This window comes from Typopeltis vanoorti, chromosome 20 (genome assembly GCF_054136105.1).
Source record: "Typopeltis vanoorti isolate ZY-2024b chromosome 20, IOZ_Tvanoo_1.0, whole genome shotgun sequence".
Classification (NCBI taxonomy): domain Eukaryota; kingdom Metazoa; phylum Arthropoda; class Arachnida; order Uropygi; family Thelyphonidae; genus Typopeltis; species Typopeltis vanoorti.
In genome coordinates this window covers 77,413,459-77,438,419 of record NC_143568.1, presented here as the reverse complement: position 1 = coordinate 77,438,419, position 24,961 = coordinate 77,413,459, and the positions used below count along the sequence as shown (strand labels likewise).

The following is a 24,961-nucleotide window of genomic DNA, read 5'->3' as shown; positions in this document are numbered from 1 at the left end:
CAGTCCTGAAAGTACTTCAGGCGCAAACTTTGTTTGCTAACACTTCGATAAAAGATAAAACCCAATATACAATTAGGAGTACAACATCTGCATTATAATATAAGGCTTGATACCACTTTCTTTCATAATGTGATCCATATAGATGATGAGTAGGGATGAAGTTAATGTGCATACTTGTCTTACTCCTGATTTTACATCAAACCACCTTCCTGTATTTCCTTTAATTTTAATTGCTGAGTGAAAAATTATGTTATTGTCGATAGCGATGTTTTCTCCCTGGTGCAGGACACCAGAACATACAGAGGATTTGAAAGTGGAAGTGATCACCATTCAGTCTTCAGCAGAATAAAATTGAATTTCATATTGAAAAGAACATGTAAGAAAGTTTTAAAGTGAATAAAAGTTGAGTAGTAGCTTTCAGATGTGAGCTGTAGACTAAAATACACAAACATGATTGAGGAAAAAATGAAGGGGTTTGAAAACAAGAACTAAACCTTGGAGATTCAGTAGCAAATCCTGAAGAAAACATATTGATTCCTCCAGAGAGTCATTTGGTGAGGTTGTCTGTAAGGATAGAAAAATCAGAACTCCATGATGGATCCAGGAAGTTGAAGAGACAGTGAAGGAAAAGAGGTAAGCATATCAAAAGTTCCTGGCAAGTAAATCAGCATGTGATCTTTAGAGAATACAGAAAAAAAAAGTAAGAAAGCGAAGCACTGTGTAAAGTTGAAAACAAGTCATGGGAAAACTATGGTAAGAACATAGAAAAATAAATATCACGAAGGTGGCAAAATATTCTGGAGGCTACCTTAGAAATGGAAGAAAGAGTACTGTAAAAGGAATCAGAGATAATAAAAGTTACGTGAAAAGTGAAGATATTCTAGATGTCTGGAGTAACTACTTTGAAAGACTGCTAAATGAAACAAGCAGTGATAGCAGTGGTAAAAAACACTCAACAGGGATGCAGTCAGGAATTCATATCCATATGTTGAAGTAGAAAAAGCCATCAAAGGCTTGAAAGGTGGAAAGCCAGCAGGAGTACAAGGGTAGTCCAAAAAGTTCTCAGCCTAACAATGAAAAAACGAATTTATAATTTCAATTATTTTTATTTTCCAACATAATCTCCCTTAGGACTAATACATTTATTCCAGCAATGTTCCAGCGCCATTATCCCGTCCCTGTGTGGTTCTCAGTAAGATCTGCAAAATACACCTCTTGATTTGAAGGAAAAAACTGACCGCAAGGAAGAGTTTTAGTTTTGGGAAGAGACATAAGTCTGAGGGAGCCAAATCTGAAGAATAGGGTGAATGTCCCAACAATTCATAGTGCAGATCCCTTAATTTTTCCATTGCCAAAACTCCTTTGTGGGTATGTGCATTGTTCTGATGATGATTTTTCTTCTGCAAACCAAGTCTTTTCTCATTGAATTTTTTCATCTAGTCTGGTTAAAAGATCAGAATAATATTCCCCGGTTATTATTTTTAACCTTTTCAAGATAATTAATACATAAAATGCTATTAGCACCCCAAAACACCGATGCAATGACTGTTCCTGCTGATGGAACTGACTTCTGTCCACTGTTTGGATTCTGTAATGTGTAATGGTGAATCCAAGTCTCATCCATAGTAATAAATCGATGCACAAAATCAGTTTTTATTCTTGTAAAAATGCTCCAAGCACTGTTCAGAGATTTTCATGCGAGTGCATTTTTAATCTGCTGTGAGCAAGTGCGGCACCCATCTTGTGCAAAGCGTTTCCATTTGCAATTCTTCATGCAAAATATATCCTACACATTCTTTTGAAATGCCTATAGTCTCAGCAATTTCACACAGATTGACTCGCCGGTCATCCAAAATCATATTGTGCACTTGATCAATGATTTCTGGTGTTGTTACACATTTTGGACATCCTCACATGGATCATCTTCAAGGCTAGTATGCCTACTTTAAACTCGGCAGCCCATTTCTCAATAGTCAAAAACTAAGGAGAAGAGTGCCAATAAACTTTTATGAACTTCAAATGAATTTCTTTTGGCATTAAACCTTCTTCATCATCATCATCATCATCAAATTCCTGCCATGTACCCTCAAGGGGTGTACAGGATATGACAGTACTACATGAAAAAATTACATCATTACTAACTTCCTATCTACAATTTTCCTCCAAATCAGTCTGTTACTTGTCAAGACTCCAACATTATCAGATCTTATATTTCTATCGTCTAAAGCACTTTGTACCGTATCAATCCACCTATATCTTGGTCTTCCTCTGGGTCGTTTTCCTGCCAACCTGGCAGAGAACACTTGTTTTGCTAATCTTTCCTCTCCCATTCCATTTAAGTGACCATACCACCTGAGATTAGCTCTGCTAATGCATTCCTGGATGCTGACAATGTCAAGTTCATTCCTAATATCCTCATTTTTAATATGATATTGCCATTGATGCCATCTGTTCATGCCTCTAATCTTTCTCAGGACTCTCATATCTGCGGTCTCTAATCTTTGGTCAAGTGTTTTACTTCTGACCCAGCTCTCAGATCCATAAGTTAAAACTGGTTTGAACACTGTCTTGTATTCTGCTAATTTAGTGTTCCGACTAATTTCTCTCTTATTCCATATGAATTTATTCAATTGACTTCCCACCATACCAGCTTTGCTGATTCTGTTGTCTATTTCTATATTTAATTTACCATCTTCAGTAAAAATCGTGCCTAAGGAGCTGAAATGTTTTACTTGTTCCACAGGTTCTCCATTCACAACACAGTTGACATTTTCAATGATTCTGCCTATTTTCATTGTCTTTGTCTTTTTATTGCTGACCTTCATATCATATCTATTACAACAGCTATTCAATTTAGTCAGGGTTGCAGACTTGTAGCAGATTTATTTAGAAGTATAACATCATCCGCATAAAGCAAAGAGCTGACATTAACATCTCCAATTTTGATATCAGGTTTAATACCACTTTCCTTCATAATGTGATCCATATAGATAATGAATAACAGAGGGGATAATATACACCCTTGTCTCACACCAGATTTAACATTAAACCATCTTCCTGTACTTCCTTCAATTCTAACTGCTGACTTACAACTCAAATAAAGACTGAGTATTGCTTGATATAATGCCCCATTGACACCATATAACTGTAGCGTATTGAATAGCTTCTCTCTTGGCACCTTGTCATATGCCTTTTCCAGATCTACAAAACTCAAATAGAGATCTTTGTTATATTTCCATGATTTCTCCACTATTTGTCGCAAAGTGAAGATCTGATCCTGACAGCCTCTATTTGGCCTGAATCCAGCTTGTTCTTCACCAAGCTCTTCTTCCACAATTCTTCTCAACCATTTCTCAAGTATACTTGCATAGATCTTGCCAGGAACACTCACTAAGGAAATACCTCTGTAATTCTCACATTCAGTTTTATTTCCCTTTTTATATATGGGTACTATGAGAGCTCTACTCTGATCATCGGGAATTCATCCCTCTGTCCAGACTTTCTGAACTATGCAGTGCAGCCACTGTAAGACTTTTATACCACCATACTTCAGCATTTCTGATCGAATATCATCTACTCCTGCTGCCTTTCCACATTTCAAACCTTTGATGGCTTTTTCTACTTAAAGTATGGATATATATTCCTGACTGCATGCCTGGTCAGTATTTTTTACCACTGTGCTGTCATCACTGCTTGTTTCATTTAGCAGTTTTTCAAAGTAATTACTCCATACTTCAAGGATATCTTTTTCTCCCATTTTCATGTCACCTTTATCATCTCTAACTCCTTTTACAGCACTCTTTCCTCCATTCCTAAGCTTCTTCAACAACCTCCAGAATATTTTGCCACCTTCTTGATATTTATTTTCTATATTCTTGCCAAAGTCCTCCCATGAGTTTTGTTTAGCTAGTTTTACACACTGTTTAGCTTTCTTACATTTGTCTCTGTATTCTGTAAGAGTAAAAGCTGACTTATTTGCCAGGAACTTTGGATATGCTTTCTTCTTTTCCTTCACTGCCTCTTTAATTTCCTGTGTCCACCAGGGAGTTGTGATTTTTTTATCCTTGCATACAACCTCACCACATGCCTCTCTGGCAGAATCAATCAATGTTTTCTTCAGAGTTTGCCACTGAATCTCCAAGGTTTGATTCCTGTTCTTAAACTCTTTCATTTTCTTTTCAATAATCTTTCTGTATTTTAGTCTACAGTTCACATCTGAGAGCTGCTCAACTTTTATTCGCTTTAAAACTTTCTTACATGTTATTCTTTTCAATATGAAATTCAATTTTATCCTGCTCAAGACTAAATAGTGATCACTTCCAATTTCAAATCCTCTATACACTCTGGTGTCCTGCACCAGAGAGAAAACATCACTATCAACAATAACATAGTCAATTAAACCTTCTTTTACTAAGAATTTTATAACCGTACAATACTCAATTTTATCCATTTCAAGGGATACAGACAACACTTTTGCTTCAGACAGCTGTATAAAACAAACTACTTGATAGAATGATTTGCAATTTCATGTGGATGCTTATGCCAGATACCAACTTTGAAAAAAAAAAAAAAAAATCTTGCTAATAGTGTTGCAATCTATGGTCGAGGCTGAGAACTTTTTAGACCACCCTCGCAGATGATATTCGACCACAAATGTGACCACAATTTTATGAAGGTATTATCTTACAGTGGCTGCACTGCATAGTTCAGAAGGCCTTGACAAAGGGATGAACTCCAGATGATTGGAGTAGAGCTCTCATAGTACACACATATAAAAAGGGAAATAAAACTGAATGTGAGAATTACACAGGTATTTCCCTACTGAGTGTTCCTGGTAGATATTTACAATTATACTTGAGAAATGGTTGAGAAGAATTGTAGAAGAAAAGCTTCTACAATTCTTCAAATTGTAGGTGAGAAACAAGCTGGATTCCGGCCAAATAGAGGCTGTCAGGATCAGATCTTCACTTTACGACAAATAGTGGAGAAATCATGGAAATAAACAAAGATCTCTATTTGAGTTTTGTAGATCTGGAAAAGACATATGACAAGGTGCCATGAGAGAAGGTATTCAAAACACTATAGTTATATGGTGTCAATGGGCCATTATATCAAGCAATATTTAGTCTTTATTTAAGTTGTAAGTCAGCAGTTAGAATTGAAGGAAGTACAGGAAGATGGTTTAATGTTAAATCTGGTGTCAGACAAGGATGTAGATTATCCCCTCTGTTATCTATCTGAATCACATGATGAAGGAAAGTGGTATTAAACCTGATATCAAAATTGGAGATGTTAATCTCAGCTCTTTGCTTTATGCAGACAATGTTATACTTCTAAATAAAATCTAATATAAGTCTGTGAGATTCCCTGACTGTAATGAATAACTGTTGTAGTAAAATAGATATGGTATGAAGGTTAGCAATAACAAGAAAAAGACACTGAAAATATCAATTAATATTCAACAGAAACATTGAAAATATCAATTGCATTGTGAATGGAGAACCTATAGAACAAGTAAAACATCTCAGCTAGTTAGGCATGATTTTCAGTGAAGATGGTAAATTAAATATGGAAATAGACAAAGGAATCAACAAAGTTCATATGGTAGGAAGTAAACTAAATAAATTTATATGGAATAAGAGAGAAATTATTCAAAACACTAAATTAGCTGTATACAACACAGTGTTCAAACCAATTCTGACTTATGGATCTGAGAGTTGAATAAGAAATAAAACATTTGACCAAAGACTAGAGACCACAGATATGAGAATCATGAGAAAGAATAAAGGAATGAACAGATGGTATCAATGGCAATATCATATTAAAAATGAGGATATTAGGAAAGAACTTGACATTGTCAGCATCCTGGAATGCACTAGAAGAACTAATCTCAGGTGGTATAGTCACTTAAACAGAATGGGAAATGCAAGATTAGCAAAACAAATGTTCTTTGCCAGGTTGGCTGGAAAAAGAACCAGAGGTAGACCAAGATATAGGTGGATTGATAGTAAAAAGTGTCTTAGACAATAGAAATATAAGATCTGATAATGTTGGAGTCTTGACAAGTAACAGACTGATTTGGAGGAAAATTGTAGACAGGAAGTAAGTAATCATGTAAATTTTTCATGTAGTACTATCATATCCTGTACACCCCTTGAGGGCACATGGCAGGAATTTGATGATGACAAATTAGACTATATTGCTCTGTATAATGATCCAGTCACCACATATAATTGTAGTGTTTTGAACAACTTTTCTTTGGGCACCTTGTGGTATACCTTTTCCAGATCTACAAAACTTAAGTACAGATCCTTGTCATATTCCCATGATTTCTTAACTATTTATCTTAAAGTGAAAATCTATCCAGACAACCTCTATTTGGCCTGAACCCAGCTTGTTTTTCTCCAAGTTTCTCTTCCACAATTTTTCTCAACTTCCTTTCATGTATGCTTTTATAAATCTTACCTGAAACACTTAGCAGAGAAATTCCTCTGTAATTCTCACATTCTGTTTTATTCCTTTTTTTATTTTTTTTTCTAGATGGGTATTATGAGGCTATTGAAAAACTTAGAAATGGGGAAAAGAGTGCTATAACAGGAATCAGAGAAATAAAGATGACATGAAAACAGAAGGTAAAATGTTATCCTAGATCAGTGGTTCTTAAACTTTTTTTTTGCCTAGTGTCCCCTGCTCAATTTTACACTAGGTTAATGATTCAATAATATAATTATAACATATTATTAAGCAAACCCAAATGACCATCAGATATTTGAACTGATAGTTACTTAAAAATTAATGATTTTGTTACAAATTAAGTTTTACTCAAAAAAGATGTAAACTTACTGTATTTAATAAGCCAATCATTAATGGCTATCCTGAGCCCGATGAGATCCTGCTAATTTTTCAATATCAGGTTCAATGTTCAACAAACAAAGTCTCAAGTAGTCTCCTCTTTCACTTATTTGCAATCTATTTAGCTGCTTAGCTAACAATTGCAACATGAAGCTAAATCCTTTCTTTACCAAGTATGAAGAAGAAAAGCAATGAGCAGTAATTTTGTTTCTTGCCAAATCTGAGAATAGTTGCATTGACTGTTTGGCCAGAATCTTTCATACCCACGCTGCTGAAATTGTACTTGAGCTTCAAAATCATTTTTTAAGTCAATAAATTCTTCACACAAATTTGGATGAACAGAAGTGGCAGCAGAAAGAAATGGATTTATGACCCAATTGGGTATTTTAAGATAATCAAAGTCTTTGAATCTGATCATCAAGTCTTCTTTCAGTGTTCAGAAGATGGGAACAATAACAATCCAAATCTGTATCTAGCATTAAATCATCATCTATTATTTGTAGACTTGGGAACTGCAGAAAATCTCATCTTGCAATGCTCTGCTTGTAGAATGTTAATTTGCTGATTAAAGCATTTATATAATTCCCTTTGCTTAAGATTTATGTTGCTTCCCTGCAATTTGATGTCAACCTCATTTAATTTGGTGAAAATATCGGAAAGATATACAATGTCAACTTTTTCCTTTTTTAGGACATTACACATTTTCTCATCACTTGAATTAAGAAATTCCGTAACAGTATCGTAGAGATCATTAAAGCGTCACAGACAGTTTCCATTTGAAACTGTCTACGACGTTTCCATTTGAAACGTCGCAGACATTTCCAAACCACCGTCGCAGACAAATGCCATCTAACTTCAGTGTGAAGCAAAGGATGCTCAAATTCTTCTTGATTTTCATGGCAAAGTTCCCAAAAAATACAGGTATCAATGACTGTGCTTTTATTTTACTCACTACTTTATAACAACATCCAAAGTCTTGTGATTTACCACTAAGATGTTTTGTAGCTGGCTAAGAAGTCTATGAAGAATGCAGTGAATTGTAAAGATATTTGGAACTGCTTCTTTTAAATGTGCTATAAATCCACAGTGACGACCAATCATTGCTGGTGCTCCATCAGTTGCACATGCAATAATATTTGTGAGAGGAATGTTTTTAGCATTAAAAAATTCCTTAACGACCTTAAAAATTGTATAACCTTTTGCATCAATTTTCAGTTGTTCAGCAAATAGAAACTCTTGAATAATTTCTTCATTAGTATTTATATAATCACGCGTAGGATATTAACAAAGCTTAGTTGCCACATAGTTACTTCGAGTTGCAAAGAAAATTCTGTGTTTTTTAAATCATCACAGTTTTTTTTTTTTTTTTTTTAAATGTCCTTTGCCATTTCGTCAATTCTTGTTGATATTGAACTATTTCTGAAAGGTATTGACGACGACATATTACTTTTGCCTGGGCCAATCATCATATCTAAAACTTCATTTACAGCCGGAAGATGAGAGTTTTGCTAATAGTATGTGGCTTTCCACATTTGGCAATTAATTTTGAAAGTTTGCAAGACACAACAAGTTCCTTCTCTTGTTGGTTACGTTGTTTTGCAACCAACCTTTTAAGTCCTGAAAAATTTTTAAATTTAGTCTTTAATTTGCGAAAGTACTCCACATCCTTTTTGCTATATTTGGATGCTTTGTTCTTAAATGCTCAATCATTCTTGAAGGCTTCATTCCTTCGTTTGAGAAAATTTTTTCGCATATTAAGCACGTTGGTAACTGCTCGATATTTATAGACGTATATAGTTATAGACGTATAAGTCCATATTTTAAATATTCGTTTGATATTGACAATACTTTCTTTTTTCACTCATTTAATGGACTACAGTGCCATACAACATCAACAAAGTGCACCACATGATACCACGGGCTAGATTTAATCTGCAAACCAGGGTTGTCAAATAGGCATTAGGAATAATTCAGATATAGCAGATAAAGCTTATAAAAGTAGTAGATTCTGCTAAAATAGCCCAAATTAATTATTTTCAATGTAGAAAATTCAGATAAAAAAAGTAGCCCAATTACTTAACTTTCAATGTAAAAATTCTAAAAAATAAGTAGTGAACAAATTTGGACAGTATTGCCAGTACATTCTGAAATAATTGTTGCCAAAATTACAATATAAACACTGATGTTAGATTAAATATGGAATTTTTTACTTTTTATTATATTAGTAGTATTATAACACTTAGCACTTTCCTCAGTATTCACAGCATCCCCAGGAGGGCACTACCGTCCATGTAAAGAACCACTGTCCAAGATGATGGGAGAAATTATTCAGAAAGATTGTTAAACCAGAAATGACAGAATAGTGAGAGAAAATATTCAGGAGGAATGATATTAATACTTCAGGTAGAAAAAGACAAAAAAATGAAATGTAGAAAAGTGGCTGGGATGATAATTCACCAAAATGCTCAAATATGGAAGTATAAGTTTTCAAGTGGCTGCACTGCATAATTCAGAAGGCCTGGTCAGAAGGCAAATACAGTAGGTGATTGGAATAGAGTTCTCATAGTGTCCAGCTATAAAAAGGGAAAGAAAACTAAATATGTGAAAATTATGAGGAACTTCCCTAGCATTCCAGTTTAGATTTATGCAACCAAACTTGGGAATAGGCTAAGAAAAATTGAAAGGAATACTCAGACTTGAGCAAGCTGGGTTCAGGCAAAGCAGAAAGTTGTCAGGATCAGATTTTCACTTTCAGAATTATATAATGGAAATATAACAAGAATCTGTATTCAAATTTTGTAGATCTGGAAAAAACAAACAGCAAGGAACCAAGAGAAAGCTGTTGAAAATGATACAGCTATATGATATAAATTGGACATTATATCAGGTAATATAGTCTACATGTGAGCTATTAGTCAGTGAGCAGAACTGAAATATAGGAAGATGATCTGATGTTTAAATCAGGGTATGAGACAGGAGTACACAACACTATGCTTACTATTATTCAGCATCTACATTAATCACATTATCAAGAACAGTGGTACTATGCATGATGTCAAAATTGGAAATGTTAATCTTAGCTCTTTAATTTATGCAGATAATGTAATACTTATAAATAAATCCAGTACAAGTCTTCAAGATTTCTTAACTAAAATGATAACTGCTGTAACAACTTCAGTATAAAAATCAGCTGGAACAAAAAGGGGAGGCAAAGACTATGAAAAATTATGAGGAACTTCCCTAGTGTTGCAGTTTAGATTTATGCAACCAAACTTGAGATTGGCTAAGAAAAATTGTAATTCTCACATGTAATATAATATACAATGTAATATACTGAATAAAAAATTAGGAAGGAATACTGAAACATCAGCTGCCTCTATGAAAAAAAAAGTAACACACTTCATCTATTTAGACACAATTTCTAGTGAAGATGGCAAAACAAATATGAAAATTGACAATTATAGAGATGTTATGATAGGGAGTCAACTAAATAAATTTATATGGAATAAGAGATAGATCAGTCAAATGCTCAATTAGATGTATACAAACCAATCTTTGAAACAATTTTAACTCATGGATCTAAGATTAGAAATAAAAAACTGGAGACCACAGATAAGGGAGTTCTGATATATATAAAGTGAACAGATGGCACTAATGGTAAAACACAATAAAATGAATATATTAAGAAGACTTAAACAGAATGGGAAGGGAAAGGTTAGCAAAACAGGTATGTAATGCTAGTATGCCAGGTGGAAGACCAAGATCTAAATGGATTGATGAAATCAGAAATGAGTTTGAAGACCAAAATATAGGATCTAAAAAACACTGGAGTCCTGAGAGATAATAAACTAATTTGGAAATGTCAACAGAAAGTTAGTAATACACTTTTCATGCAATACTATCATAGTATCAGGAATTTGATGCTGTTTCACACACACACAATCCAAAGAAGAATTAAACAAAATCTGCAATTCAATGGAAGTTTATCATAAATCACTCAACAACAGCAAAAACAGACTATAAAATTAGCATTTTAAAACTGTTTCAGCAATGCTCTCATGGTCAGCTAAAGAGAAGTCAAACAACAGACCATGAATATTGCAATCCTGCTGCTAGTATTTGTGACCACCTTTTGTGCATGGGATTCACATTAAAAAAAAAAAAAAAATGATGAATTTATGATCTCAGGATTTTGTAAAAGTAGCTAAATTGATATCCCATAGTTACATAGTTAGCATAGCACTCAGGAAGTTTTCATTTCTTCAACCACTGGGCAGTGGCTAAGGTCACTTCAGCACAGTATGTAAGTTATAAGAAACAATGTATGAGACATTATTTTGGCAACCTCCATGGAGTCAATAGATCCATCATGGGAGGCCCACTCAACCAGCAATATGTCTATCATAATGAACTTAAGTTATTAACATTCCCTGCATTCACAGTGCACTGCAGCAATTCCATTCACCTACAACACTTCATGTACATTATCATACACATTAAGTGCATGATGAATCTTAATCCAATGTCTGTTGGAAATAACCTGACAATATTTAACTGATGCAAGTACACACAACACAGAACTTTGGATACTTGATGTTCAAAGAATCTTTGAAAGAGATAACTACCAACAGCAGTTGTTCTTATTAATCCTTAACTAATATTCCATTATACAGTGTTCTTTAATCACAAAATTATGGCCACACAAGTGAAAATCATAAAAAAATAAACTAGCATGAATTTTAAAACTGAAAATGAAGCTAAAACTATGCTCAACACATGTGTTAGTGTCTCCATAAATTCTCTGCAATGAATGCTAACCATTGTGTAATAACCTTGAAAGAAAGAATGAAAATGAAGCTGTTTACAGAAACAGATATAAGTAAGCAGAAAATTTGTTCAACAGTTCTACAGTGTGAGATGTTTTAAATTAGTAATACCTTTTGAAGCATGTGCAGATTATCAGGTGGATATGCAGATTGTTGCTGCTGCTGTGCTGGCTGCTGCTGTACTGTTTGAGGCTGCTGTGGAGGCATCCCACCTGATGGAGGACGCATGATACTTTCCTCACCAGAAGACATAATTTAGCTAGGAAAAATAACAATTATATAAATTTTTTCTTCTTTAGTATGATTTTATTCTAAGAAACAGAAATAACATATGAAAGAATGAATCTAACTGTATCTAATAGCAAGATCAAGGAGGATACAAATATTATCCTTAACATCTGAACCCATGAATGAATTAAATAATCTTCATGACACTATATTATTATCATTCCAGAAACAATCTAAGCACCCCATTTCATAACTATGTTCAAAAAACATGCAAAGGCCAGAAAAACTTTGAGGTAAGGACATATTTAAATATATCATTATAGAAATAAAACAATGTAATTATATAAAATCCTACAGCAACCTAAAATTTTCAATTATTTTAAAGAAATTGTGATATTTGTAAAAGAAGAAAGGCATCAGCATGTTCTTGGAATTATACTGTTACTTAAGATTATGGTGTGTGTGTGTGTGTTATTTTATTTGGAAAATTCATAATTTGCCTAACAGGATAATTCAAATATAATTACCAATCCACTTTTGCATCCTGCAAAGCAGACAAACTGGCCTTGAGAACTCAACACTACAGGACATAGGATATGCCGGGACATAGGGCTGACCACCTTATCCTGTGAACGGTTTGAGGTCTGATTAATAAACCCTCAACACCGCAAGGTAAAAGAGGGTATAATGAAGATGAGATGATGAGTGAGATCCACTTTTGCATTCAGCCAACATTGAAACTTAAAAAAAATGTCAATAAATCCAAATTTCATTCTGAAAGGGTTAAATGCAGAAAACTTACCTGCTATTCAAATACAGTACCTGTTATTCAAGTACAGTAGATAGCAAGATGTGATTTAAAAAAAAAAAAAACTACAGCTTTATGACTGATAAGAATTAGACTTGCCCAAATTTTTACTAAGGGGAGGAAGTCATGTTTAAATGTAGGTGGTGTAATAATGTTTTAGTACTCTAATTGAAGCATTCAAATCTGAAATGGCAACAGTGAAGTAGATGAAGTCTTGATGGAGTTCAATACTGTTGTCAGTGTTGAACTCCATGTACTAAATCAGAATTCTCAAGCTTATTATAGGTGATATATGATTAGTGTTTTGGTGTTCTTGTAGTCTTTTCTTCATAGAACATCACATTTGTCCTCAGTTAAAGAGATGGCAATCACAGGGAACTTGGTACCCATGCATGAGGGAAAGAGGAGACCATTTATTTTTGATGAAAGGTAACAGATGGAGAGTTTGTTGATAGGAAAAAGTAGCTACTAGTAAGTATTTTTTGAGGATCTTCTACATTTGGCAATGCTAGAAGCATATGGTGGAATGCCCTATACCAGTTCTGAGTTGTTAGGAGCAGGCTCGTAGGAATCCAAAATGTGCCGCATCTTCATTGAGGAAAAGCCAGTCTATTGGATAATACATCAACTGTTGCTCAGTTCTAGTTTGAGATCATGTTGGAAAATACAATGTGAGCTTGATTTAACAAGGTTGTGATTATACCTATTTATTGGAGCAGATAATGTGCCAAATCTTGTTGTATGTAATGGCATGTGAAGGTAGGTTTGCAATAAACAGAGGTCGTCAGTATACTAGAAGTAGAGTGAGAGAGAAGAAGGCCTAGTAAAGCTAATTTTACTTCCTTTTCTATCTCCATGGTAAAACTGATAAGGATGTCAGCTATTAATTTTAGTTAAAAACAAGGGTAGAGTATCTTCAAGATGGTAAAAACATCATAAATATAGTATACCCAAGTCAAACAATTTGACTATGTATGGAGAGAAGTCTTGTGATAATAACTGAAGAAAAACACTTATATACAAAGAGTCGATATCAAAAACTGCCCATGAATTAATAAGTTGTAGGGATAAGTTTTAAACTTTGATCAGGAAATTTGAGTTTTTAAAAAATGAGTGAAAATTGCAAATTTGAGAGCTAAAAGTTGAGATAAGAACTTAGCTTGGCAGTAAGTAAGAGAGCTAATACAATCAACAGTATGTCAAAGAGGATCATCTTCTTTATGAATTTTACAATTAAATGTGCAATAACCAGGGTTTCACACAAAACAGTAAAAATCAGCTACCATCTAAAGACATTCACAAACACCCATGCTCACATTGAAATTTGAACTCATAGCCTACTGGATGAGAACGAAGAGGCTATTTACTCATCAACCAGAAAAAAAACAATGTCAGACCACACTTACTTCCAATGAACTGCATGGTCTGTAGCTAAAGCATAGCTGGCTAGACCGAAGTTCCCATGTCGAAGAAACTTGATATAAGCCACTTGTTACTTTTTTCAGCAGCATGGTAGTCTTCCCATAAGAATTCGGGAAGTAGGAACTGAGTGTGTGACACCCATGATGTGTGACTCTATGAACGTCTGAAGCTAATAATAATAATTCAGACTTCTATAACAGAGAATTCTATAAACATCTAAAAGAGCCTACGGATGCAAATTTCAGTAAATCTGCTTGACCAAGTGGTTAGCATATTTGCTCTCCAACCAACAGGTTGAGGGTTCAAATCTTGCTATGGGCATGAATGTTTGTGATTGTCTTTAGCTGGAAGATGAATTTGATTGCTCGATATCAGGCCTCCAGTAAGTGGATTAGTGGTCTCACACCAAGCAATGAAATTGATCTTCATTCTCATTTTTTACACTTCTCATTTGCTGCATCTTCAATACCTGGTCTGGAAACCAGGCTTAAAAATTTCCATGCTTGGTCTCTAGAACAGGATTTCCAGACCAGGTAAAAAATGAATGAAAAAAGAAAAAATTATAAAAATGAACACAGGTTTACTATATTAATTTTCTGAAAGGAAATGTGTTTTGCATTATGAGATACTAAGGCAATTAATGTGAAGGTGTTACCTTCTGTATACAAGCAGCCCAGTGGTGAAGATACTTCATACTTGAATAAAGGATTAAACCAATAATATAATTTTGTGGCATCTTTAATTTATAATGCAATAAGAAGTATTTTTTGCTTGTATCTATATAGCATGGATCTGTGGAAGGGATGTTTCTCACTGTACTGTTATTTTCACTCTGGCAAATACACAGTACACAGACTAACTGTATGTACTGTATTTAGTGTTACAATTAAAAATACTTTGTATTGCTTGTAACTGAGCAGTATTATAGTATCTGTGAGGATTTGATTTTCACTATACAGTATTATTTTCATTTGAAAGCATAGACAGTGTGTTAATCTGTTTATTCCTAAGTGCATAATAATGCAGACATGCATAAATCATGTCTCTTTGGAAATCTAAAGAACCATGATGACCCTGTAAAATCGATATTATTTCTTTCTGTTGCCAATAATTTTTCTCGTTGAATAATCAGTTTTGTAAATACACAGCAACCCGGTCTTCTTTGATCCATTATCCAAGTGTTTAATTCATTTTCAATTTCTGGCTATTTTGCCAGTTTTCTGCAGAGAATGTGTTTTTTTAGAATTTGCTTCTATTAATTGTTGCTCTTGTTTCCTCCAAGATCATACCATTTTTTCTGTAGGCAGAGGCCCAAAGTATCATTACACTTAAACACAATTGTATAGCTATGTCTGTGCTTTGTAGAATCCATGAGTTATAAAAAAAAAAATTAAATATAATAATGTATTGATTACTAGTTTAAATGTGTGACTGCTAATGACCGTGCAACTATTCAAATTGATCACACATTACTGACACGCGATGACACACTGTAACTGTGCATACATAAAAAACAACATCAGTGTATAAGACACACCGGCTTATAAGACACATTCAGATTATAGGACACATCCTAATTTTCAGATAAATATTAAGTACAAAACAGTGCATCTTATAAAGCAAAAAATACAGTAAATGTCCTTCTATATATGAAATAAATACCATGGTGGGCTAAGGATTAGATATTCCAGGAATCCTGTTCTAGAAACTGAGCATGGGACATTTTTCTCCATGCTGCCTCAGGATTCTAATAAGCCGAGTGATGGTGATGAAATTCATCTGCTACTGAAGAAATTTCCTAACATCCATGACTACACTGGGACTTAAAAGTTGGTCAGTAGGCTGGCAAAAGATATACTCCCTAAGAATGAAGGATAATTATCCATAACAACTGCTAACAGTTTACAAAAGTATTGTGCTATGTCATAAATGAGGGGCAGGTGTATTTCACAACTAGATGCAAAGTATTGTCAGCCTTATGAATCTCAAGAGACCAGTCTTGATGAATGACCAGAAAACACAAAAGTTTCTTAACAAGAAACTTTCAGCCTCCAATAACATATGAAGTTTCTTAACAAGCCACTTTAGGTCCAATACGGCCTGAAGTGGGTTGAAAAAAAGTTACTTGTCTGGTATCTAGAGAAGTTTCCAGATATAGTAAAAATAAATAAATAAAAATAATAAAAAAATATATAAAATCAACAGAAAAAAAAAATCCTCAGCACATCCATGGTACAAATACACTATAAATTCACAAATAAACCTTTTGTGGATGGGTGTAACACAAAAATAAATTAATTTTAAAAAAAAAACAAAAAAAAAAACAGTATATCCTAAAAAAAAGTGCAGTTATCTAAACTTTTACTGAACCGTCAGTTGTGATTTTATTCTCCATTAATTATTCTGCAAATATTGCAATAGTATATATTCATCCGCATCCTTTACAAGAGTTACTCATCCTTTATGTCTACATACAATGACTCTTGATACCAGCTCACCTCCAAGATGGTTTGTATTGTCTTTAAAAGGGTATCGGTTTTCTCATATAAAGAATCTGAGTACTTCCGAACTGAATGCTGGTTTGTTCATGCAGGGAGATCTTGATTTCCTTTTGCTACACAAATTATGAATCTGGTATAAGAAATTCATTTCAGAGCAAAGGCATTAACTTATTTCACATTTAGCAAGTAATGTCACCTTCATCAGCAGTAAGCAAACAGCTGGATATATTTTTCACCAATTTCTTTACAATATCAGATGCAAGTTTTTCTTATGAGAAGGGAAAAAAAAAGCATCAAACTTGGCTACCAGTTTCAATCTTTTTTCAATGGTATATCTATTTCTCCTTGCTCTGCTGTAGAAAGAGATATATTCAAAAAATAGAGAGACACTTCTAGATATAAGCTTTTCAAAAGTTCATTAAGAATGTTCTATAAATAGGTCTGAATATTCTCAATTTCAGAGATTAGTAGGTCTCTTTGAGTGATGTGTATCAATCAATGTGTATGTATCAATAGGTCAAGACAGATTCTATACATTATAGTAAATTTAAACATTTAACCTAGCACATTAGTCAGAACATCAGCATTCTGATAGTCTTTTAGAAAAATAACATGACTGTGTAACAGGTGGTTTTCAAGAACATCTTACCAGAAATCTTCATTTGTATCACAGCCTGGATTTCTATGGGTAAACTGGATATACTGAAATAAGAGAAGAACACATAGATTAAATCTGACTTTAACATAAGAAGTTGAACCTCTAGGAAGATAGGAAGTTTAACTGCCATATTATTAAAAAAAAAAAAAAAAGTATTTAATAACTTCAGAAGTTTCAAAATTATGTTATGCTGCTTCTCTTATCTAAAAAATTTGAATCAATTTTTTAGATAATGCCTTTTGTGGTACAAACCATTCTAAATACCTACATCCAAAGCATGTTTTGAATTAAAAACAACTATGAGATGTCTGTAAACTGCAGGCAGTTTGAATCCAACTGTTTGGAAAGAAAAACCCTGCTACCTAGTATATGAAACTAGTTTACTTTAGCCCACGTCAAGTTCTCTACATTCTAGACAGGATTTAAACCCTGTCTTTCTGACAAAAGGCCATTGGTGTTACATAGCCACAGAAGCTTCTAAAAGATGATGCAAATACCACATTTATCTGATCATCTATTTTATCCCAAGTGTCACATCACTCAAGATTAACTCCTGTCTAATGATGATGTCTGGGGCATAATGAACAAGAATCTATTTCCTACCTTCACCAGGTCCTACAACATGAGAACTTTTGTTGGTCTCCATGAAAGTCTCACTACTTCCAGCAGTTCAAGATTTCTTTGTAGGGACATTATCCAGAATAACATGATCAAGTGCCCAAGGCACAACAACATGATGGATGTGCACTAACATCGCTAAGAGCCTAGTTTTAAAAAATATCATTCAGTGTTAATTCAGAGCTGAAAATATAAACGGTAAATTCGGCATGAAGTTTGCAGTCGTTTGAGACTACAAAGCCTGATTTCTAAGGGAGGAAGGACATTATTCTAGATAATGCTCCTGAGTAGTAACTACTACTGTCCAACTAGATAAATTATATGGATGTTTTGCACGCCATGCATTAAATCAGCACCAGGAAAGCGGCTGCTGCTGAATGAACTACTGCTATTTCTATTCTTCAGATTAAAGAATTTACAGCTGCTTCAAATAGTTTGACATAAAACAGCTGCTGTGTAACTAGCAATTTGATTAATTAATACTCAATGACGCAAATAATAATATGTCAAAACCTGACGGTAATTTTAAATCCGACAAATAAAATTTTATACATATATAAAATAATGCTGAAAACGACATCGATAAACAATCGGTGTAAACTTTAAAATAAGGCACCAATAAATTCAAACTTTCCATATCAAAAATTAAGTTAATTTCAATACCTTTAAATTCCAGCCAATGTTAACTAACCTAGAAGTTTAATATTAATATATACACTTTATTAAGCTGAATGGCATATTTCCTATATCTACTAATCACTTTGATGGCGACCATTTTCAATGACAACGATAGAAGTATTGCCCTCTTGTGAGTTAATATTACAGCATAATATTTAAAAATTAATATTTAAAAAACAAAAAAAAAAAATCACTATCAAAAGACATGATTGTCGATTAATATCCAAATAAACATTTGATTAGATCGTGAGCTTAGGAAGACATAACCTTCGGGATGTTTTATTGACGCAGCACTAGGACATTAGTTACGTCAAGGAGCCGCTATGTAAGCCTTTTAATTAAAGAATTTGATTAAGGATTTTAAAAGGACATATAACGACTTCTTTATTCGTCTAAACATGTTAAATATCATGTTAGCACACTACACTCTCCATCGATGAGCCTTTGGACTCCCTGGAGGTGTCACATAATAATAACAATAATATGATGCGATTTTGGTTGGTAAGGAAGCAAAAAAAAATTAAGATACACGCCAAAACGTTTAAAAATGGTTTGATAATTATGAAAAGACACATTCATAAATATCCATAGTCATAGTTTTAGTAAAGTCGACAAACATAATAATGTCTCTTTGGGAACATTGATCAAGTGTAAACGGATAAGTATTTTTAATACCGACTAGTTTCACCAAACTTAAGCTGTTGGCATCGTCAGGGTACAAACACTGAGGTTAAAACATATCACAAAAATAGATCTTAACTGTAAATTCTAAAAATTGTAGTTACAAACTAAAATAGCATTGAACGTGAATAATACACGTATCGCGTGTACATGATTTACTGGTTGTTGCTAAGTTTCTATAGTTAGCATTAAAGTTCATTTCTTGTGTGTTCAGAGATCTAAGTTTTCTATATCTCTGGAAGTATTAAACCTTGGTTCCTGTTAAGTTTATCTGTAGTGCGTGCGACTGTGGCTGCTTCTTTAAACATTCTAGAATGGTAGTCTTCTTCTATGTAAGGGGTACAACTTTTGTCCTATTCAATGATATGGTTTGTTATGGAGAAATGTGATGACAGGACTGATATGTCTTGTCTGTTGTTTTTAACATAACCAATGTGTTTCCTCTGTCTAATCTCAAGGCTTCTCCAAGTCTGGCCGATGTAACTTGAACCACACGAACATGGGATATTGTAGACTCCAGCATACATATAGAAAGGATGGGTATCTTTTGGAGATCGTAGTAGTTTACGAATTGTTTCTATAGGTTTGAATGTCACTCTTATTTTGTGTTGTTTGAGGAGATTAGCGAGCTTGTTACAGATACTGCTCACATACGGAATGGCGATTGTTGTAATATATTGAGTGTCTTCTCGTTCTCTTTGTGGTGGCTCAGAGAAAAGGATTTTGTTGACGAGTCTTCGTGGGTAGCCATTCAATGTTAATTCATCTTGGAGGTCCTTTTCATCTGTTGTAATGCGGACAGCTCTTTAGTATGTGTACTATGATGATTTTGTGAGAAATATGGGGGTGAGGAGCTGAAATGTAGATAACGTCCTGTATTCGTATGTTTTCTGTAGAATGATAGATTCATACGGCCATTAACTTAACATGTCCAGAGATATGAAAGGCCATAATTAGATCTCTGAACACACAAGAAATGAATTTTAATGCTAACTATAGAACGTTCCTTAGCAACAACTAGTAAATCATGTACACGCGATACGTGTATTATTCACGTATCGCGTGTATATGATTAGAACTACAATTCTAAAAATTGTAGTTACAAACTAAAATAACACTGAAACTACAATTTTTAGAATTTACAGTTAAGATCTATTTTTGTGATATATTTTAGCCTCAGTGTTTCTACCCTGACGATGCTAGTCGGTATTAAAAATACGTATCCGTTTACACTTGATCAATGTTCCCAAATAGTTATTTACATTAGTTCTGTGATCAAGAAAATACATGCTCATTATAACAATGTCTCTTTATCTGCCATTTTAAAACTGCAAATGTTTCAGATGCGATCAGGAGCTTAGTCTATTAGGCTCTATTAGCCTTTAGACTCCTTTGAGGAACCGTACTAAATCAATCAATGAATAATAACATCAAGAAGTTAAAAACCTGCAAAAAACCGAACAAAGACAGTCGATTGTAGAAGAATACAAGGAAGTTCTGAGGGATTTCTTTATATATACGATTGTATGAAGAAACGCTAGAGTAAAGAGTTTTAGAAAATGCATGCATATTTTTTTTATATACGAATATACGAAGAAAAGCTAAAGTAAAGAGTTTTGCAAAATGCATAAACACTCCGTAGCAGAATTGGAAGAACGGCGGTACGTTGCGCCCTTCGATTGGAAAAGGCCTAAGTTCGATTCTCGTCATGACGGGAGGAATCTTTATATGGACGTTTTCAATCGAAGGTGAGTTAGCCGATCTCATACGGAGGTAGCAGGGTATTTTCTCCCAGAAACTCAAGTTTTTCATCCCTCATACAGACAAATCGGCCCTTCAGAACACACGAAATTTACAGACAAAAAAATACTAGCTCCGGTGGTGGTAGTGGCCAGTATATGGCGCTGATGTTGATGATTGATGGTAAAGGTTCGGTGTAGTGGTGGAGATGGGGAGTTGTACAATAGGTCCTAGCGCGATGAGTCTTCGGACTCCTTGGAGGTGTCATGAATAATAATAATAATAATAATAATAATAATAATAATAATAATAATAATAATAATAATAATAATGCTGTCTTTACTGTTGAGGCAGTGAAGACAGCAAAGCAAAAGACTTGGGAATCCTTTGGAGAAAGATTAGACTTATCCTATTCAAATGCAAAAACAAAGTATTCTGGTACACCATACGCCGCCTTCGAGTGAAGAAATTGTGCACGGCATGGACAATTAAGGCCTCTGATGGTGCACTTTTAATAACCAAGAAGGATATCCTCCATAGATGGAGGGAATACTTTGAGAGCCTTCTTAACCCGGGTGGCCCAGCAGTTGTGGACATCCAAGAGGTGCAGATCAGGGCAATGACTAGTCTCACAGCAGAAGAGGTTCATTTAGCAATAAAATCGCTAAATTCGGGCAAGGCTTCTGGTGGTGATGATGAAATTCGGCCCGAAATGCTAAAAGCCTTAAATAGAGATAGTGTTCTCTGGCTGACTCGAGTGTGTCAGGCTGCTTGGATATCTGGGCGAGCACCAAAGCAATGGCAGACAGGCATAATAATACCAGTCTTCAAAAAGGGAGACCAAAATGATTGCAGTAACTATCGTGGCATCCCTCTGCTCAGCCTGCCTGGGAAAGTGTATGCTAGGTGCTTAGAAAGACGGTACAGGAGCATAGTTGAGTCAAAGTTCCAGGAAGAACAATGTGGCTTTCGTCCAGATAAAAGCACAACTGACCAAATCTTCACTTTAAGGCAAGTCTCAGAAATCTTGGGAATATGCCAAGAATGTCTACACATGTTTTGTGGACGTGGAGAAGATTAGCTGCCATCAAGTCCCTGTACGATGCCCAGAGTTTTGTGTCAGGGTAAACAGCACAATGTCTGAACCTTTCACAGCCTCCATTGGCCTCCACCAAGGGTGTGTTCTATCACCCCTCCTTTTCATAATATTTATAGACTGGATTGATAGGCACAGCCGAGACAGTGAGTGTGTCAGAATTGGAAGATGTAGCATTGGACGTCTGCTTTTTGCAGATGACCTAGTTCTGCTTAGATCTTCCACAGATGACCTCCAGTGGACCCTGGATAGGTTTGTATCTGTTTGTGCAGATGCTGAAATGAAGATCAGTGTGGCCAGAACTGAAATATTTGTGGTCTCAAGACAGCTATCCCAGTGCACTCTACATGTAAGTGGAGTCCCAGTGAGGCAGGTGGAGAAGTTTAAATACCTTTGGTCCACTTCATGAATGATGGAAAATGGGACATAGAGCTAGATCCTCCAATAGGCTTAGCAAGCTCAATATTGCGGGAGCTTGGCCGTTCGGTAGTATTGAAGCGGGAGTTAAGCCAGAAGGCAAAGCTGGCTGTCTTCAATACAGTCTATGTCCCATCCTCACCTATGGTCATGAGAGTTGGGTAATGGCCGAAATAATGCAGACACGAATCCAAGCGGCTGAAACGAGGTTCGTTCGAGGGGTTGCGGGGCTGACAAGACTCGACAGATTCAGAAGCTCTGCAATTCGGAAAACCCTCAATACTCAACCGCTGCTTCTCCATGTTGAGAGATCACAGTTACGTTGGTACGGACACCTGGTCAGATTGCCACAAGAGAGGCTCCCTCAGCAGGCCCTCTTTGCCAATTAGAGGGAGGGAGGCCACGTGGAAGGCCAAGGACTCGCTGGATAGATTATATTCAAAACCTTGGGTGGAAACGTTTGGGAATCTCACCAGAACACCTGAGCTTGGTGGCAGAGGATCATATCCTCTTGCAGCTGTTGCCCCCACAACCCAATTTGGAAAAGTGGGCCTTTCAGATGTATGTAAGTATGTATGTATAATAATAAAGCCAGCAAAGGGCTCACACAAAACGTTAAGCAAGTTTGAGCACGATTAGTAGTTGGAAAAGGTTAAATCGCTCGATACTGTTGGCACACTCTACCTCGATGAGTCTTTGTACTCCCTGGAGGTGTCACATAATAATAATAATAATAATAATAATAATAATAAAAATCAGCTAACGCCTTTTTATTCCCGTATATACGGGAGTAGGCGAGGCCATTTAGCCCTATCTAACTTTTGGAGACTGAGTAGGCAGTTCAATCTCCACTGGTACCCAATCAGAGACAGATGGCCCAAGGCTATCACTAATTAAGCGGTATGCAGTGAAGAGAGACGGCTCAAATGTGCCGCCATCTCGTGGTCCCTAACCCTAACACAATATATTTAATGTCTGAAATAATATGGGTTCTACGGTCGATTTTCTTGAGTTTACAGGACGAAAAACCCGAGTTTCCGGGAGGAAAAACCTGCTTGCCCGTGCCAGAGATCGACTAACTCGGGATAATAATAATAATAATAATAATGCCGTTCTTTGCCCTAGTGGTTAGCGTATTCGCTCTCCACCCAAAAAGCTGTTGGTAAAGTGATAATAATAATTTTATTATTTTCATTATTAAGAGATACCTCCAGGGAGTCAGGAACTCATCGAGAGAGCCTGTATTATTTGCACCAGCTGCCATAGCTGTTCTTGAATTCATTCATGTTACTTGTACACACAACATTGGCTGTGTGTGTGTGTGTGTGTGTGTGTGTGTGTGTGTGTGTGTGTGTGTGTGTGTGTGTGTGTGTGTGTGTGTGTGTGTGTGTGTGTGTGTGTGTGTGTGTGTGTGTGTGTGTGTGTGTGTGTGTGTGTGTGTGTGTGTGTGTGTGTGTGAGCAACAAGTTGGAGAGAGTGGCCATGAAGTGATCTGTGAGGAAGGGATATATGTGTAACTACAAGGCTGGTAATTATGAGAAGCTCCAGAGACAGCTTGCAGATGTAACATGGAATGAGGAGCTGGGTGGAAAGGAGATCAATGCTGCTTGGGTGAAATTCAAGAACTAGTAGTAGAAACAATGTCTAATTGTATACCAAAGGTCAAAAGGTTAAATAAGGTTGGTGGGAAATGGATGAATGAAGAGATTAAGCATGCGATACAAAAAAAGAAAAAAGCATTGTAGTGGCAATATAAAATGAATGGTAATAATCAATTTCATGAGGATTACAAAGAACAGGCAAGGATGGTGAGTTGGTTGCTAAAGGTACCAAAGAGAAGTATGAGCGGCAGTTACGAGTAGCTAATGAAGTAAAAAAAAGTCCTAGGGAGTTCTTTCAATATGCAGCCAGCAAAAAAGAAAGATAGAATGATTATGGAATGATGACACTGATTGGAGAAAATTGTATGATTGTATACGAACAACTACTGCGGAGAATATAGTTGATATATTTAATGAACAGTTCGTCAAGGTTTTTCATTCTTGTAAATTTGACATCGTGAAAAGTTTGAGAACAGTGGATGATGAGGAGCAGAAACTAACTAAGTGGTAAATGAGGAACTGAGCAAACATTTTAATAGGTGTGTTTATATAGGTGATTATGGGACTTGATGACATACCAGAAAGTTTTAAGGAATGTGCCAGTGAGATGACATCTATCTTGACATATTTGTTTATTATGAGTCTTACATTGGGTCAAGTTCCGAAAGCTGGAAAGAAGGAATTATTGTGTCATTTCAGAAGGGAGGTGACAGAATTCAAATTATAAGGCTATTTTTCGTTGTTGTGGTTAAAGTGTTGGAGAGTCTGGTGAGAACCAGGATCCAAAATGGGTTGACAACAGGGGTAATGTATTTGATGGATGGCATGCATTTAC

At 35.3% G+C, this 24,961-nt stretch overlaps 1 protein-coding gene across 6 annotated transcripts in view; it reads right to left on the bottom strand.

Annotated features, from left to right (window-relative positions):
- Nucleotides 1-18,706, bottom strand: part of brm (ATP-dependent helicase brm) — a 677,861-nt gene extending 659,155 nt beyond the window's left edge. For 5 of the 6 annotated variants that reach the window (XM_090410652.1, XM_090410651.1, XM_090410655.1 and 2 more), the window contains exons 1-2: nt 18,577-18,706; nt 11,790-11,937 (exon numbers count right to left, since the gene is read on the bottom strand). In XM_090410652.1, the coding sequence (XP_090266778.1) occupies nt 11,790-11,930 (141 nt within the window). In that variant the 5' untranslated portion in view covers nt 11,931-11,937; nt 18,577-18,706. The remainder of the gene's footprint in view (nt 1-11,789; nt 11,938-18,576) is intronic. The other variant, XM_090410653.1, reaches the window with a different exon arrangement.
- Nucleotides 18,707-24,961: the final 6,255 nt, after the last annotated feature.